General features: G+C 64.3%; 4 protein-coding genes across 5 annotated transcripts in view; 3 read left to right on the plus strand and 1 right to left on the minus strand.

Moving 5' to 3' along the window:
• Positions 1-2,436, plus strand: part of CACNA2D2 (calcium voltage-gated channel auxiliary subunit alpha2delta 2) — a 226,430-nt gene extending 223,994 nt beyond the window's left edge. Inside the window, exons 33-39 of the mRNA XM_075714722.1 lie at positions 19-171; positions 280-332; positions 438-493; positions 599-722; positions 1,244-1,353; positions 1,570-1,658; positions 2,308-2,436. Coding sequence (XP_075570837.1) covers positions 19-171; positions 280-332; positions 438-493; positions 599-722; positions 1,244-1,353; positions 1,570-1,658; positions 2,308-2,436 — 714 coding nt within the window. The remainder of the gene's footprint in view (positions 1-18; positions 172-279; positions 333-437; positions 494-598; positions 723-1,243; positions 1,354-1,569; positions 1,659-2,307) is intronic.
• A 3,004-nt stretch (positions 2,437-5,440) lies between these two features.
• On the plus strand, positions 5,441-8,340 carry TMEM115 (transmembrane protein 115). The gene is made up of 2 exons (XM_075713717.1): positions 5,441-6,294; positions 7,055-8,340. Exons 1-2 carry the CDS (start codon positions 5,441-5,443, stop codon positions 7,251-7,253), a joined length of 1,053 nt encoding a protein of 350 aa, XP_075569832.1. The 3' UTR covers positions 7,254-8,340.
• A 40-nt stretch (positions 8,341-8,380) lies between these two features.
• On the minus strand, positions 8,381-10,638 carry CYB561D2 (cytochrome b561 family member D2). Its single transcript, XM_075713718.1, has 3 exons — positions 10,512-10,638; positions 10,372-10,409; positions 8,381-10,121 (listed from the first exon to the last, which is right to left on the minus strand). The coding sequence occupies exons 1-3, from the start codon at positions 10,636-10,638 to the stop codon at positions 9,618-9,620; spliced, it is 669 nt and encodes a 222-aa protein (XP_075569833.1). The 3' UTR covers positions 8,381-9,617.
• A 297-nt stretch (positions 10,639-10,935) lies between these two features.
• On the plus strand, positions 10,936-14,863 carry NPRL2 (NPR2 like, GATOR1 complex subunit). Of its 2 annotated transcripts, XM_075714093.1 has the most exons (11): positions 10,936-11,040; positions 11,328-11,419; positions 12,212-12,380; positions 12,622-12,730; positions 13,038-13,171; positions 13,477-13,574; positions 13,668-13,704; positions 13,857-13,950; positions 14,025-14,142; positions 14,364-14,506; positions 14,796-14,863. In XM_075714093.1, exons 1-11 carry the CDS (start codon positions 10,969-10,971, stop codon positions 14,861-14,863), a joined length of 1,134 nt encoding a protein of 377 aa, XP_075570208.1. In that variant the 5' UTR covers positions 10,936-10,968. The 2 variants fall into 2 exon arrangements, with proteins under 2 accessions (XP_075570208.1, XP_075570210.1); XM_075714095.1 differs by lacking the exon at positions 14,796-14,863 and having other exon boundaries at positions 10,957-11,040; positions 14,025-14,246; positions 14,364-14,403.
• The last annotated feature ends 19 nt before the right edge of the window (positions 14,864-14,882 follow it).

The raw sequence follows: 14,882 nt of genomic DNA on the forward strand, positions 1-14,882 counted from the left end.
TCAGTGTCCCCATCCCAGGTGGGCAAGTTCTTCAGTGAAGTGGATGCCAACCTGATGTCTGCCCTCTACAACAACTCCTTCTATGCCCGCAAGGAGTCCTACGACTTCCAGTCTGTCTGCGCCCCTGAGGCCCAGAGCAACACGGGCGCTGCACCCCGCGGCGTCTTTGTGGTGAGCACCCACGGGGACCGTGGCCGCCGGGCAGTCTGGGGGTGTCAGGGTGTCCCCAGTGCCCTGCACAGGGACCTGCTGGCTCACCGCCCCCCTCTTTGCCCACAGCCCACCATGGCCGATCTCCTGAACCTTGCCTGGTGGACCTCGGCCGCAGCCTGGTGAGTGCGGCCGTGTCCCCTCCCCGGGGGCCGTTTCCTGCGGGGGGTGACAGCAGCGCATCCCTGGCACTGGGTCAGCAATGTGGCAGCGCTCTTCTTCCCCAGGTCCCTCTTCCAGCAGTTCCTGTATGGCCTCACCTACAGCAGCTGGTTCCAGACGGGTGAGTCCCCGGGGAGCCCCGGGGCTGGGGGGGCGGGCAGGGGACGTGGCAGGGGTGTGTGGCGGGGGTCCGTGGCCCCAGGCCCACGGCACTGTGCCGGCGCAGAGGAGGTGGCGGGGGACAGCATGGAGGCCAGGGAGACAAGCTGCATCATGAAGCAGACGCAGTACTACTTCAGCACTGTCAACGCCACCTACAATGCCATCATTGACTGCGGCAATTGCTCCAGGTGGGTCCATCTCCGCTGTCCCGCCGCCTGGGCAGGGCTGGGGACACCCCCTAGGCTGCCTTTGCCAGGACCCCTGTGCAGCCGCCTGCGTGGGGGCGATGGGAGATGCCGTGCAGCTCTCAGGGGGGCTGCGGTACCCGGACAGGGGGGGCAGAGAGCAACGGTAGCATCCCCGTGGGCTGTGGGGTGATGATGACGTCCCAAGGGCTCCTCCAAGTGGGACCAAGCCCTGAAAGCCCATCAGTGCTGGTTCCCTGGGTAGCCCCTTGGCATGGGGATGGGGAGGGGGTGGAGATGGGGATGGGGATGACAACGAGGATGGGGACAGGGACAGGAGTGGGGATGGACCTGGGAGCAGGGATGGGGGTGGGGATGAGGTTTGCGATGGGGATGGGGTTGAGGTTGGGGATGGGGACGCCCAGCTGTCTTAGCCTCCCTCCCACCAGCAGAGCTGGCACCGAGGGCCAGGAGGGGATCAGGACACAGGGTAACCGGGGTCCCCTCTGCCATCGCACCCCCAGGCTCTTCCACGCACAGAGGCTGGCCAACACCAACCTGCTCTTCGTGGTGGCTGACAAGCCCCTCTGCAGCCAGTGCGAGTCCGTCAAGCTGCTGCAGGCGGAGGTAAGAGGTATCCTTTGGTGGCCCAGCTGCATCCCACCGGGATGTGGTGGCAGAGGGGTGGGGGGACAGGCGGGGTCTGCAGGGCAGGGCAGGGGGGCCGGGAGCTGTGGGGTCCAGCAGGGGTGGAGGGAGCTGGCCCATGGCCACAGGGGCTGGGGGTGGCCATGGGGTGCCCCACAGGCCCCTGCCGCCCTGTCCCCGGTGGTTTCCTTGACCTGTGAAGCCCCCCCGAGGGACCCCAACCAGTGTGAGCTGGTGGACAGGCCCCGCTACCGGAAAGGCCCCCACATCTGCTTTGACTACAATGCAACAGTACGTGGGGTGCAGGGGGGCACAGCGGGGAGTGGAGGTGGGGGGGCCCCCTGGGGAGGGATGGGTCAGTGGGTGCCCCTGGGGGGATGGAGCAGAGCCATGGGGATGTCCCCAGGGGAGCAGAGCTGTGGGGTGCCCCCCTGGGGGGAATTGGGGCAGTGGGTTCCCCCTGAGGAGGGGTGTGGAGCCATGGGTGGACCCCAGGGGAGCGGAGCTGAGGGGTTCCCCCCTGGGGAGGAATGAAGGGGTGAGTGCCCCACCGCAGCAGAGCCATGGGGGGTCCCCCTGAGGGAAACAGAGCCATGGGGGGATCCCGGGGCTGCAGTGCCATGGGGGGACACCCCTGATGGGGGTTTGGAGCCCTGGGAGGACCCGGGGTGGGGTTGGGAGCCTTAGGGTGCTCCCTGGGGAGATCAGAGCCATGGGGGGTCTGCCTAGGAGAGTGATGCCATGGGTTGCCCTCCTGGCGGGGGGAGCAGAGCCGTGGGGTGTCCCCCGAGGGGGGGGCAGTGCCACAGGGCTCCTGGGGCAGGAGGTGCAGCAGGGCTGCAGGGGGGTGGCAGGTACCCCTGCCAGGGCAGTAGGTGCCCCTGGGGTGCTGAGGCACCGCTGGGGGTGCCCCATAGCCCCTCTTTCTTTGTCCCCCCAGGAAGATACCTCAGACTGCGGCCGAGGGGCTTCCTTTGCCCCCTCCCTGGGGGTCCTGCTCTCCCTGCAGCTGCTGCTCCTCTACTCCAGTGCCAGCCGGCACCCGCTGCCCCCGGCCGCCTGCCTTTAGCCCCCCCCAGCCACACCGCCAGCTCTCTTTTCTTTCAAACTCCATCTCCATCCCCCTCCCCGGCCCGGTGGAGTGGGAGCGACATCCCCTCCGCCGCTTCGGGGACCCCCGCGATGCCGCCCTGTGCTCCCCGCCGGCCGCAGCCAAAGAAGAGTCGGGGTGCAGGCAGGGGCTCCCTGGCAGAGCAGGGACCGGGTCAGTGCCCCGGCGTCGTGCCCTCCCAGCCACTCGGACTCAGAAAGTGGCGTCGGTGCCCTCCGCCCATGACCCCCCCCATCCACCTCACCTATTTTTTTAGCCTGAAGATTTTAAACCAGATCTTTCTACATCAAGTTTCCAACATTTTCGCCTGGGGAACGGCAGTGTTTATTGTCAGCAACGAGGACACATGGAAAAAAAAAAAAGGGGAAGAAAAAGGGAAAAAAAAACAAAAAAATAAGAAAAAAGGACTTGACTTGACTGTGCGGGTCAGTATTATTTGTTCCAGTGGGCACCGGACCCCCGCCGGACCCCCGGGTTTGTGGGGCAGACGGCGGCTCCAGCATCCCTGCAGGCTCGGGGCCGGGTGCGGGCAGGGGCGGAGGCGGGGGGCAGCCAGCCATCACCTGCGCTGGGGCTGGATGGAGCCCTGGTCCCTGCTCCAGGCTCAGCTGCTCTCATGTGTTCTTGGGCACAGATATTGGGGTGAAAAGGAGGGGAAAAAAAAGTGTATTTTGTTTCTTTTCCGTTCTGCAGATCACTGTGAAATCCTGCCCACCCAGCCCTGCCCACCCCCCCGGCCGTCCTCGCCCCGGCAGCCCTGCCAAAGAAACCGCGACGGCCTGGGGGACGTGACGCCTGTCCCCACGGGGGACATGCCACGTGTCCCCGAGTGGGACATGCCGCCTGTCCCCAAATGGGGTGTGCCATGTGCCCCGAGTGGGTTGCGCCACGTGCCCTGCAGTAGGATGTGCTGCACGTCCCGAGCGGGACTGGAGCGGAAGGTGCCACATGTCCGCAGAAGGGACGTGCCCTGTCCCTCGGGACACCGGCACGGGGGGCTCCCGGCCGGCCGCAATGGGGGGAGCTGCTCCCTGGGTGCTGCTGAGGGCCCAGCTGGGAGCACCCAGCACTGGGGGGGGTGAGAGGTGCCCCTGCAGCGCGGTGCCCCGAGGTGCTGGGGGTCACGCTGGGGCACTCAGGTGGGGGCGTGTGTGTCCCCCCCAGCCAAAACGCTGGGTGCCGAGAAGGCGGATGGAGCGGCTTGCTCAGCCCCAGCACCCCACTGCACCCCACCACCCCAGCCGGGATAGGTGCCGTGGGGCTGGGGGGGCCCAGCACAGGGCGCAGGGTGCCCGACCATGACCCCCCGGGGTGCTGCGGTGCAGGGGGTGCCGTACCCACCACCCATGCCCCGCACTGCTCCCGGCAGTGCCGGGGGCCCCTGCCCAGGTGGGCAGCCCTGGGGACCCTCACCCCCCCGGGGCACCCTGCTCAGAGCCACCTCATCAACCAGGGCCGGGGGAGCACCCTCGGCACGGCCACCCCGGGGGGGGGCTGGGGAGGGCGCCAGGCGCTAATTAGTGCTGGGGTTAATTAATGGTCATTCTGCTTGTAGCTTTTTCAGTGTGTGTTTGGTTACTGTCTCTGGGAACTGTGTTTGAACAGATGGCTCTGTGTTACCGGGAGTGTGTGTACTTCTGTAGTCTAGTTAGGTGCTCTGCCAGAAAACCACCACTATACATACCTATAAATATATACATATGTAGTCTATTTTAAGTTAAAAACCAATGAGATGAAGGGGCGGTGCGGCCCTGGGCCCCCTGTCCCGCCAGGGTCACCTCCTGCCCCGTCCCCACCTGAAAGCTTCTCTCTGCTCATTCAAAGGCGTTGGGTTTTTAATTGATTTTCTTTAATTTATTTTTAATTTTTAATTTCTTTGGGTTTGGTTTGGTTTTTTTTTTTTTTTTTGTACAGAAGAGTTGGAAAACTTCAAAAACCAACAAAAAGACGATTTGTAAGATATCGTGCGTGTGACTCCTTGTAAAATATTTTCAAATGGTTTATTACAGAGACTCAGTTATTAAATAACGTTCATATTTTCACTTCACAGGCGGTGGCTGCGTCATTGCCCGGGTACGTGGGCAGGGCCGGGGGGGGGGCACGGCGCCGGGGGGCCGGGCAGGACATCGGGGCGCTCCTGGCAGCCGGGCCGCTGCCTTGACGCCTGCCTGCAGCCTGTGCTGTGAGGCTGATGGGCAGGGACACCCTGGCAGGGGCAGGGGCAGGGGCAGGGGCAGGGGCAGGGAGCGGGGCAGAGCCGCGGGTCGCCCACACGCTGCACGGGGGGGGGGGCGTGGGGCAGCAGGGGCTCTGCCCCCCCTGCAGCCCCCCCTGCAGTCCCCCCATTTCCCCGTGTCCCCTCAGGACTGTGTCCCTCCTTCCCCATGTCACCGCCCCCTCCGTGCCTGTGTCCTCTTGTGTCCGTGTTCCCCACATCCACGTCCCCCTGTCCTGCGGGGTCCCCGTCCCCGAGCGCCCCCCGTGCCCGCCCGGCCGTGTCCCCCCAAAGGGTTTGTGCCCCCGTAACTGTGTTCCCCATCCCTCTCCCACGCCTGTGTTCTCCTCTGCCTCTCCCCCCCGCCCCCCCGTGCCCGTGTCCCCCCGTGACTCTCCCCCGAGCCCCCCCCCGTGCCCGTGCCCCCCCCGCCGCCCACGTGGCCGGCAGCCGCGGCCGGACTACGTGTCCCGACGTGCCTCGCGGCGGGGCCCCGCCCCCGCGGCCGGCCCCGCCCCGCCCCCGCCCAGCGCCGCGCATGCGCAGAGCCGCTGTTTGTCCGCGCCCGGCCTGGCCCAGCAGCGGGGCCGATCGCGGCCTGGCCTGCGGCGGCGGCTGGAGGGGCCCGGGCCCGGTCGGGGGCTGAGCGGGGCCCGGCGGGGGGGAGGCGGCCCCGGCGGGCGGGGGGGGGAGGCCGGGCGCTGTAGCCCCCGCGGGGCAGCCCCGTCCCGCCGGTGGGGGCCGAAGATGCGGCGGTACCTGCCGGTGGCCCGGCAGCACTTCCTGGCGGCGCTGGCCGGCACCAGCGTGGTGGTGAAGTCGCTGAGCGCCGCCGTCCTCCTCCTCTACCTGCTCTCCTTCGGCCTGGACACGGCCTACGGCCTGGGCGTGACCCCCGGCTACCTCCTGCCCCCCAACTTCTGGGTCTGGACGCTGCTGACGCACGGGCTGGTGGAGGAGCGGGCCTGGGGCCTGGCGGCCAGCCTGGCCACGCTGGGGGCGGCCGGCCGGCTGCTGGAGCCCCTCTGGGGCGCCCTGGAGCTGCTGGTCTTCTTCGCGGTGGTGAACATCTCGGTGGGGCTCCTGGGGGCCTTCGCCTACTTCCTCACCTACGTGGCCTCCTTCCACCTCGCCTACCTGTTCGCCGTCCGCATCCATGGCGGGCTGGGCTTCCTCGGGGGAGTCTTGGTGGCCCTCAAGCAGACGATGGGGGACAGCACCATCTTGAAGGTGCCTCAGGTCAGAATGAAGGCTGTCCCCATGCTCCTGCTCCTTCTCCTGGCTCTGCTGCGGCTCGCCGCCCTCGTTGAGAGCAATGTACTGGCCTCGTACGGCTTCGGGCTCCTCTCCAGCTGGGTCTATCTCCGTTTCTACCAGCGGCACAGTAGAGGCCGTGGAGACATGTCCGACCACTTCGCCTTTGCTACTTTCTTCCCCGAGATCTTGCAGCCCGTGGTGGGTCTGGTGGCCAACCTGGTGCACAGCATCCTGGTGAAGGTGAAGGTCTGCCGCAAGACGGTCAAACGCTACGATGTGGGTGCCCCGTCATCCATCACCATCAGCCTGCCGGGGACTGACCCCCAGGACGCTGAGAGGAGAAGGTACTGCACACCCCCCTTCCACAGGGATCACGTTTACAGGCAGCGAGGGTTGGGTTTCAAATCCAAAGGAGGAGCAGGGAGATTTGGGTGCAGGGTGCTAAGGGGGGCCCTTCTCCAGGGGGTCTGCTGGGGGCCGCCCTCCCTACCACAGAGGTGGTGGGGAGCGTTCTTGGGGGCTAGTGGGACGTTGTCCCGCTCTTCCAAATGCAGAGCAGTGGTGGAAGTGCAGGGGAGGAGCGGGGACATCCTGGGGTAGGGGCAGATGGCATTTGGGGTCAGGGGTCCCTATAGAAGGGAGGTGGTGGCTGCCTGGGGTGGTGCTGGCCCCCTCCTTGTGGCAGCCCCACACCCGTCATCGTGGCACGGGGGAAGGCGCTGAGTCAGCCTTGCACCCTGGCCCTCCCGCATGCCCAGCATTGGCCTTCCCAAGCCCCAGCAGGAAGGTTTGGGCAAGGCATTGGCGCTCCAGTTTCCCCTGCCCTGTTTTACGCCTTTCTTCCCCCATTCCTGGAGCAGCCCATGTGCTGTCTGACAGCCTCTAAGTGCACCACGTGGCATGAGAACTCTGCATAGGTAGTCTGGGAGCGTGAGTGGGTTTCTGTGGGCCCAGGTGCTCTGGGTCATCTCCGCTGTTGCTGAATCCCCGCCCTCCTGCCGGGAAGAAGGCAGGGATGGCCTTGCATAGTGCCCATGGGGCAGAGCCATTAACCCCTGCCTGTCTGACCTGAGGTTAACCCACCCATCTGCCCTTGCCCCGCAGGCAGCTGGCCCTGAAGGCCCTGAACGAGCGGCTGAAGCGTGTGGAGGACCAGTCAGCCTGGCCCAGCATGGAGGATGACGAGGAGGAGGCAGGGGCGAAGGCCGACAGCCCACTGCTGCCTGACCCCAACACAGCTGGGAAGAGCGCTGGCCAGGAGTCTAGCCTCATCACCTTCCAGGATGCCCCGTCCCAGCTGTGACTGGCCGACATGCCGCCCCCCTTCCCCGCCCTGTCTCCGTCGGAGAGCTGCTAACCCCCCTCATGTCCCCCACACACAGCCGGGATGCTCACCAGGGAGCGGGGACTCCTCCCACGGCAGAGGCAGGGGGGCTACCTCATTCCAATGCTTCATTGCCGCTCGCGGCCAGCACCGGACACCCAGGATGCCACCGCTGCCGCCACTCACCACTGCAGGGACGGGAGTTCGTCAAGCCGCTCCCCTCGGCGCAGGGTGGGCCGTGGACATCTGCAGCGGGGGCTGTTCTGGGAGGGGGACATGGGGCTGATCCCTGCCCCAAGGTTGCTGTGTTTGCCCACGCAGGAGCGAAGTCAGCAGCACTTCCTTGCTTCTCCTCTGTGCCGGGCGTTGGCCAGAGCACTCAACACTTACTTCCTCCTTTCTGAAGGTAGTTTTGCCCCTAACTGAGGGAATGGGAAGGCTGGCAGGTTTCTTTTCCGAATCCTCCTATGGGGTGCCTCCCCCTGCCCCAGCAGGAGCTCGCCGTCACCGGTGAGAGGTTTGCCGGGCTGGGGGACAGGCTGCTGGGCAGGAGGTGGCTGCCCAGCCCCACAGGGCAGTGGTCCAGCACTGCCAGCTCTGGGCTTTGCGCATGGGGGTTCTCTCCTCCTCCCCCCTCTCCTGCCCCCAAAGCCAGCCCCACAAGGAGCCGGTGCCCTCGGCCGCTCCCTGGCTAATCCATTTGTCAGATTACACTAGAAGCTGGAATTAATTTTTATGGTGGGGCTCTCGCTGCTTCCTCTGGCAGCAGGTTTTCTTTCCTGTGGGTAGAATATGGGCTCCCCCTTCTCTTTTTCCTCCATGTTGACGGGCTTTTTTTCTGTTTATTTTTTCCCTGGATGGAGAGGATGCTCCCTGTGACAGCCTCCTCACAGCTCCTGATCCCCCGGGCAGTCCGCAGCCCAGGACATGGGTTGATGGTGTCATGATTATTTTTTTAAAGGACCACACGAGAAGGTTTTGTCAACTAGGAAAAACACAGATGTTTCGGTATCAATAAAGAGTTCTTCGAAATAGTTGGCTCCTGCAGCAGAGCACGGGCAGGGTGGGGGGGGCCAGGCACAGAGCAGCCCCCGGGGGCTCTTGCGCAGGAGCCTGGGGAGGGGCTTTCTTCCCAGGTGCTGCCAGCAGGTTGGGAGAGACCCTTTGCAAGCAGGAGGAGTTGGGAAAGCTGCAGGGCAGAGGATGTCTGCCTGCACCCCAGAAGCCCCTCCAGGCAGTAAAGAGGGCTTGTCGCACTGTAGCTGCCTGAAATCTTTATTGAGTAAAAGCTCTGGATACAGAGGAATTTCCCAGCCCGGGGGCTGCTCCCAGCTCTCTGACTCTGCCAAGAGCAGGACATGTGCCAAAGGGGAGCTCTGGGGCCACTGTGGCAGACAAGAGCCTCACGGTGCCCGGCTGTCCCGCTGGCAGGTGGGCTGGAAGGAAGGCTGTTGTGCCGGAGAGGTGAGGAAGTTGCTTTCTGCCTTCCCTAGGGCAGTTTCGCAGGCTGGCTTGAGGGCTCATCCCGAGCCCTGCTTCCCCCGGTGCCCTGCTCCCCCTGTGCTCGCACTGTTCCCTGTGCCCCTCAGAGGGACAAAACGCCTTCGCAGACTGCCGGTTTGCAGTCCAGCTTGGTAATTTGCTCTGTAAAACGACCCCCACCTCCTGCCAGGCTGAAGCTTCGCTGTCCCAGCCTGCAGGAAGGATTTGTGCGTGGCTATGGGTGCCTGGATCTGCGGCTGTTGGGCAGGGCTGACCACACCAGTCCCAGGGAGCCGCCAGGTCCCTGCGTGGGGCTGCACCGTGGGGATGGATGCCTTGGGTGCTGCCACCCCGCTTCAGCTGGGCTGAAGCCACAACTGTGCCCTGTGCTTTCACTGGCCAAGCTGCCCTCGTGGCAGGAGAGGCAGCGCGGTGCCCACTGCGGCCTCCTGGGTGAGCGGGGGACTCCCTGTCCTCCTCGCCAAGAACGTGACAGCTCCTGTCCTGCCTGCTCCAAAGCAGCCCTGGGTGGCAAGGGAAGGGAAGAGGAGCAGGAATCCTGAGTGAACCCTCCAGTTTCCGGCACTGAGCACCAAGCTGCTGTGGGGACCAGCAGCGTTACCTGCGCTGGGAAACGTCCCCACTGAGATGGGCAGCTCCTGCCTGCTCAGTGTCACGCATATCATGGCCGCTCCCTGGGGATGAGACACTATGGACAATCCAGGGCTAACGAGAGACAAGTAGGTAGAAATCTAGTACCGAGGAGACCCTGTACAAGCAGAGGACCCCCACGGGGGGCTGCAGGGGGGGGCCCCGTCCTTGCCAGCTCGCGCAGGGAAAGTTCGGATCTGCGCTGGGCCCTCAGTGCTGGCTCCGCTTGCGGTACAGGTAAGCGTTGCTCACCTGGTTCATGATAACCAAGCTGGTGAGAAGGGGACACAGCATGGCGAGGTACCAGGAGACGCTGGTCACCGAGGTGGTGAACCACAGGGAGCACATGCCCAGCATCAGGCTGGCACAGCCCAGCAGGTAGCCCACCAACCCTGAGGTTGCGTGGTACAGCTTGAGCTTGGCCAGCGTCCAGTTCTTCATCAGCTTGGGGTAGAGCAGGAGCACCCCCCCTGTGCACTGCCCGCTGGCGTACAGCACGGTCAGCAGCCCCGTCAGGCCATGCCAGGTCACGAAGTGGGCCTTGCCGTTCAGGTGCTTGTTGTAGGTGATGATGCCCAGCCCCAGGAGGGCACAGAGGAGGGCGAGCAGCTGGAGGGCCCAGTGCACCCACACTTTGACTTTGCGGGAGAAGGAGCGGAGCAGCGAGGTCTCCGGGGAGAAGATCAGCAGGGCTTCCGTCATCAGGAACGAGAACTGGGAGACAGAGGGCAGGGGGATTGGCACCGGCTGTCCCCACCCCTCCGCCACGGCCGGGGGCAGAACCGGCAGCGGGTCCGGTCTCCCGGGGCTCAGCCTCCCACCACCCACGGAAAGCAGAGGGGCTTTCTCCTCTGCGCCGGGCGCTCTCCGCCAGCAGGGCCCCTTCCTCTCCCCGAGGGAGGTGCCCGTGGCAGGGGTGCAGCCAGGGGGGCGGCAAGGGCAGGTGGGGGGCGGCGGGACTTACCGCGAGGGCCATGAGCAGCGGGTGCCAGGAGAAGAGGCCTGCAAGGGAAGGGCAGGCACTGAGGTGAGCTGAGGAGAGGCCCGGCCCGCCCCGCCCCGCCCCGGCCCCGACCCCGGCCCCGGCCCCGCCCCGGCACTCACTGGATCCGGGCCGCGCCAGCACGGCCACGGCGGTGGGGAAGCCCAGCGCCACGAGGTGGGCGGCGGCGCCGGCGGCGGCGCGCAATGAGCGGTACAGCCGGGACTCGGTCTCGGCCGTCAGGGCCATGGCGGCCGGGGGGGGAACCGCCGCCACCGCCACCGCCGCCGAGACGGGCGGGCCGGGACGCGGGCTCCGATTGGGCGAGATGGGCTGTCCGTCCGCGCTAGGGCCCGCCTCCTCCGCGCCGCGACGCTGGTCAACGGGTGGGCTGCGCTGTCGCTCAGAGTGAGGACTCGCCTCCGCTGGCGCGGCCGCGTGACGCACCGTCCCTCAGCATCGGTGCTACGGTGGCCGGCTGGGCCCTAAGCGCATGCGCGTTGCAGGCCGCTACCCCGCCGCCGTCGCTGCTGCACCGGAGCCGGACCGGGGCCCGGCCGGGCCCTTCCTCCGGCCGCCATGGGCGGCAGGATCGAGTGCGTCTTCTTCAGCGAGTTCCACCCCACCCTGGGGCCCAAGATCACCTACCAGGTGTGGGGGGGAGTCTGCGCCTAGGCCTAGGCCTGGGCCTGGGCCTGGGCCTGGGCTTGGGCCTGGGCTTGGGGTCTGAAAGCACCTAGCGGGGGCTGGTACTGGGGCAGAGCTCTGGCGGGGGGGCCGGGGCCCGGGAGCACCTGCCCGGCTCGGGGGGCTGAGGCCCAAGGGTGCCCATAGGGGAAGAAGGCGAGGGGGGAGGCTGCTCCCCGGGTAGGGGCACAGGGGTGGGCCGGGGCTTGGCAGTGGGTGAGGCTGGAGCGGGACTTTCTGTGGCGCTGCAGGTCCCGGAGGACTTCATCTCTCGGGAGCTCTTTGACACCATCCAGGTGTATGTCATCACGAAGCCCGAGCTGCAGAACAAGCTGATCACCGTGTGAGTGTTGGCAAGCCACCCATCTTTTCCTCGTGGGGGGATCCACTGTTCTCACCACGACTGGGCAAGTCTCTGCCAGCAGGAGACAACAGCTTGGTGGTGTGACAGTGCCAGCTGTCAGCTCTGGGCTCACAGGGATTTCTGTCCCAGTGGTCAGCAGGTTCATTGCAATACCCACAGCTACCTGTGCAGGGGTTTGGGTGCCTGATTCCGGAGGTGACTGGTGCTGCATGTGGTTCTCTGTCAGCCTCAAATCCAGGAAAGTCAAATGACTTACAGGCTAGCAGAAGTGTTTTGAAGGCTGTAGGGCACTGATGATGGGGAAAAGCAGGTCTGATCAGCATGGGTTAGCCCAACAGGAAAAATGCAGGTGACTGCACTGATGCTTGCAGTGGGCTCTGTGTCAACCTGTGTACTGGTTGTGCTGCATGAGATGGAGTCAACTCTGAGGAGATGCTCAGCAGCATACCTGTGTGGCCATTCTGCTGCTGTGATCTGAAATGGTTGGCGGAGAGGAATGGGAAGCAGTAGTCCAGAGTAACCAAGGTCTCTAGTTCCCAAAGAGAGCTGTGCTGGTTTTGAAAGGAGACTGTTTTCTTCTCTGATGGTTGACTGTTTCCCCCCCTGCTTCTTCAGACTGTGTGTTTTGCACTCTGAGCATTTGGGGATTAGACATCATATTTCCTGCAAAGCAGAGAAGTTCCCACCTCCAGAGCTGATCAGGAACTAGCCTTGTGCGGGGCTCAGGCCTCCCTGAGGGCATAGGTGCAGGCTATACTTGTCTTCCTGCAGGACGGCCATGGAGAAGAAGCTGATCGGCTGCCCTGTATGTATCGAGCACAAGAAGTACAGCCGAAACGCTTTGCTCTTCAACCTGGGCTTTGTGTGTGATGCCAGAGCCAAGGCCTGTGCGCTGGAGCCCATAGTGAAGAAGCTGGCTGGCTACCTCACCACCCTCGAGGTGAGGCCCAAGCCAATGTGATGGGAGGCTGGCTGCCTCACAATCCACCCCACAGAGTCATCAATGTCCTGGCACACGTTGTGGATCGCTGGGCATTGCTCAGGCAGGGGCTAGGTTTACAGTAAGGAGAGGACTGTGCTGGTTTCACTTGAAGTTTGAGGGAGGATGGGATCCAAGACATGCAGTTCCTATGGCTGGTATCCTGTGTGGAGGAGCTGACTCAATTTTCTGCTCTCTTTAGCTGGAAAGTGGCTTCATCTCCAACGAGGAGAGTAAACAGAAGCTGGTTCCCATCATGACCATCCTGCTGGAGGAGCTGAATGCCAAAGGAAAGTGCACCCTGCCCATAGGTACGGCAGCTGTGCCATCCCCGGCCCGGCAGCGAGGGCAGGAATGGGGCAGGGCAGCTGGGCCATCCTCTGCCCGGGTCAGTTCTGCCTACGCTGCTCCTGGCAGCTCCCTGCCTGTCTGCACTTAGAGCTGGGGGGCTCTGAGCCAGCCTTGCCCTGGGTGGCTCGAAGGGCCAGGAGGGATGGGGTTATGGGCTGCGAGTGCCTTCATCTGTGTGGCGTGGTAGTGTCCTGGAGCTGATGGTCATGAGCTCCCAAGGCAGCAGAGGTTTCTGTGGGACCTGAGCATTCCCCCTTTCCCGGCCAGATGAGTCGAACACCATCCACCTGAAGGTGATCGAGCAGCGCCCGGACCCCCCCATTGTGCAGGAGTATGATGTCCCCGTCTTTACCCAAGACAAGGACGACTTCAACTCCCAGTGGGACCTCACCACACAGCAGGTCTGTGTTCTTGACTGGGGCAGTATGGTTTGAACGGGATTTGTTTCCAGCCTGCCCAGGGGGAGAGGGGAGTCAGGCTGTCCTGGAGATCGCCACGTTAATGAGCATGGCTTGGTGCTCCCCTTGTCTTGGTTGCTTGCAGGCCCAAGCACACATTCACCCAGCATGAGGATAAAACGCTGCTGGGGATGGAGCTCACCCATCCCAGTGTGCTCCCAGATTCAGGGGAGTTTCTTGGGCTTTAGGGTGATGCCTTGGGCCTCTCTGCTCTCTCCCCTCTTAGCTCTTGCCTCCTCCCCTCCTAGATCCTGCCCTACATCGACGGCTTTCGGCACGTCCAGAAGATTTCCGCAGAAGCCGATGTGGAGCTGAACTTGGTGCGCATTGCCGTGCAAAACCTGCTGTGAGTGCATCGAAGGGGCCTGGCCAGCCCACAGGAGGGGTGCTGGTGGGTGCTGGCAGAGAGGGTCTCTCATGTTTCCCTGTCTGTCTGCAGGTACTACGGGGTCGTCACGCTCGTTTCCATACTCCAGGTGGGTCAGGCCACGGAACGTGGGGCTGCAAGTGGGATTCAGGCAGTGGCTGCGCCATCGGGGTGGCTGTGTAGGGGCGACAGTGGAGTTTGGAGCGGGCAGGTCTGTCTCGGAGCTGTGGCTGAGCAGAGCTGGTTTTTCCTTGCATCCAGTACTCCAATGTCTACTGCACCACGCCAAAGGTCCAGGACCTGGTGGATGACAAGTGTCTCCAGGAAGAGTGTCTGTCCTACGTCACCAAACAAGGTATGGTGACCCCATGCTGGGCTGCCGGTGGAGGCAGAGGGAGAGAGTGGCTGACTGGTGACTTGTCCCCGCAGGGCACAAGCGAGCCAGCCTCAGGGACGTCTTCCAGCTGTACTGCGGACTGAGCCCTGGCACGACAGTGCGAGACCTCATCTCCCGCTACACCCTGCAGCTCCAGAGGGTGGACGAGAGGTTGGAGCCAGCACCCTCCTGCTCGGTCCCCGAGGGCGGCGGTGACACTGGGATGGTGGGGCGAGCATGGGGGAGCGAGGAGGGAGTACCCAACCCCTGCATCTGTAGGTGGGGAGACTGAGGCAGCAGTGTGGCATGGTGGAAACAGAAGAGAATGGCGGGAGCTGGGGTGTTTAAGGCCTCAGCATCGTGGTCCCAGTCTCTTCCTTCCTCATCCTCAGGAGACTCATCCAGTTTGGCTTGATGAAGGGCCTTATCCGACGGCTCCAGAAATACCCCGTCAAGGTCGCCCGGGATGAGCGGAGCCACCCAGCCCGGCTGTACACGGGCTGCCACAGCTACGACGAGATCTGCTGCAAGACTGGTGAGGATCCGGGCTCCTCCATGCAGCTCTCGGGGCTGGTGGAAGGCAGAGGGCTGCCTGCCTGCCCAGGGCGGGGCGCTGGTTGCGGGGTCTCCCTCGCCCCTTTGGGAGCCTTCAAACCGCAGGGAGATGGGACTTCGGGCTGAACTGGGCTTCCAAGCCCGTGCTGCCAAGGGGAAGAGTTGAGGGGGCCTGGCCAGCCCCTCGACACTGCTGCTGGGCACCCCAGCCAGCCCCCCAACACCACGGCCGGGCACCCCACTAACACCCCACTGCCTTTTCCCCTCAGGCATGAGTTACAAGGAGCTGGATGAGCGCCTGGAGAACGACCCCAACATCATCGTGTGCTGGAAGTGACGGCGGCGGTGGCCGCCGG

The sequence above is a fragment of the Pelecanus crispus genome, chromosome 7, assembly GCF_030463565.1.
Source record: "Pelecanus crispus isolate bPelCri1 chromosome 7, bPelCri1.pri, whole genome shotgun sequence".
NCBI lineage: Eukaryota > Metazoa > Chordata > Aves > Pelecaniformes > Pelecanidae > Pelecanus > Pelecanus crispus.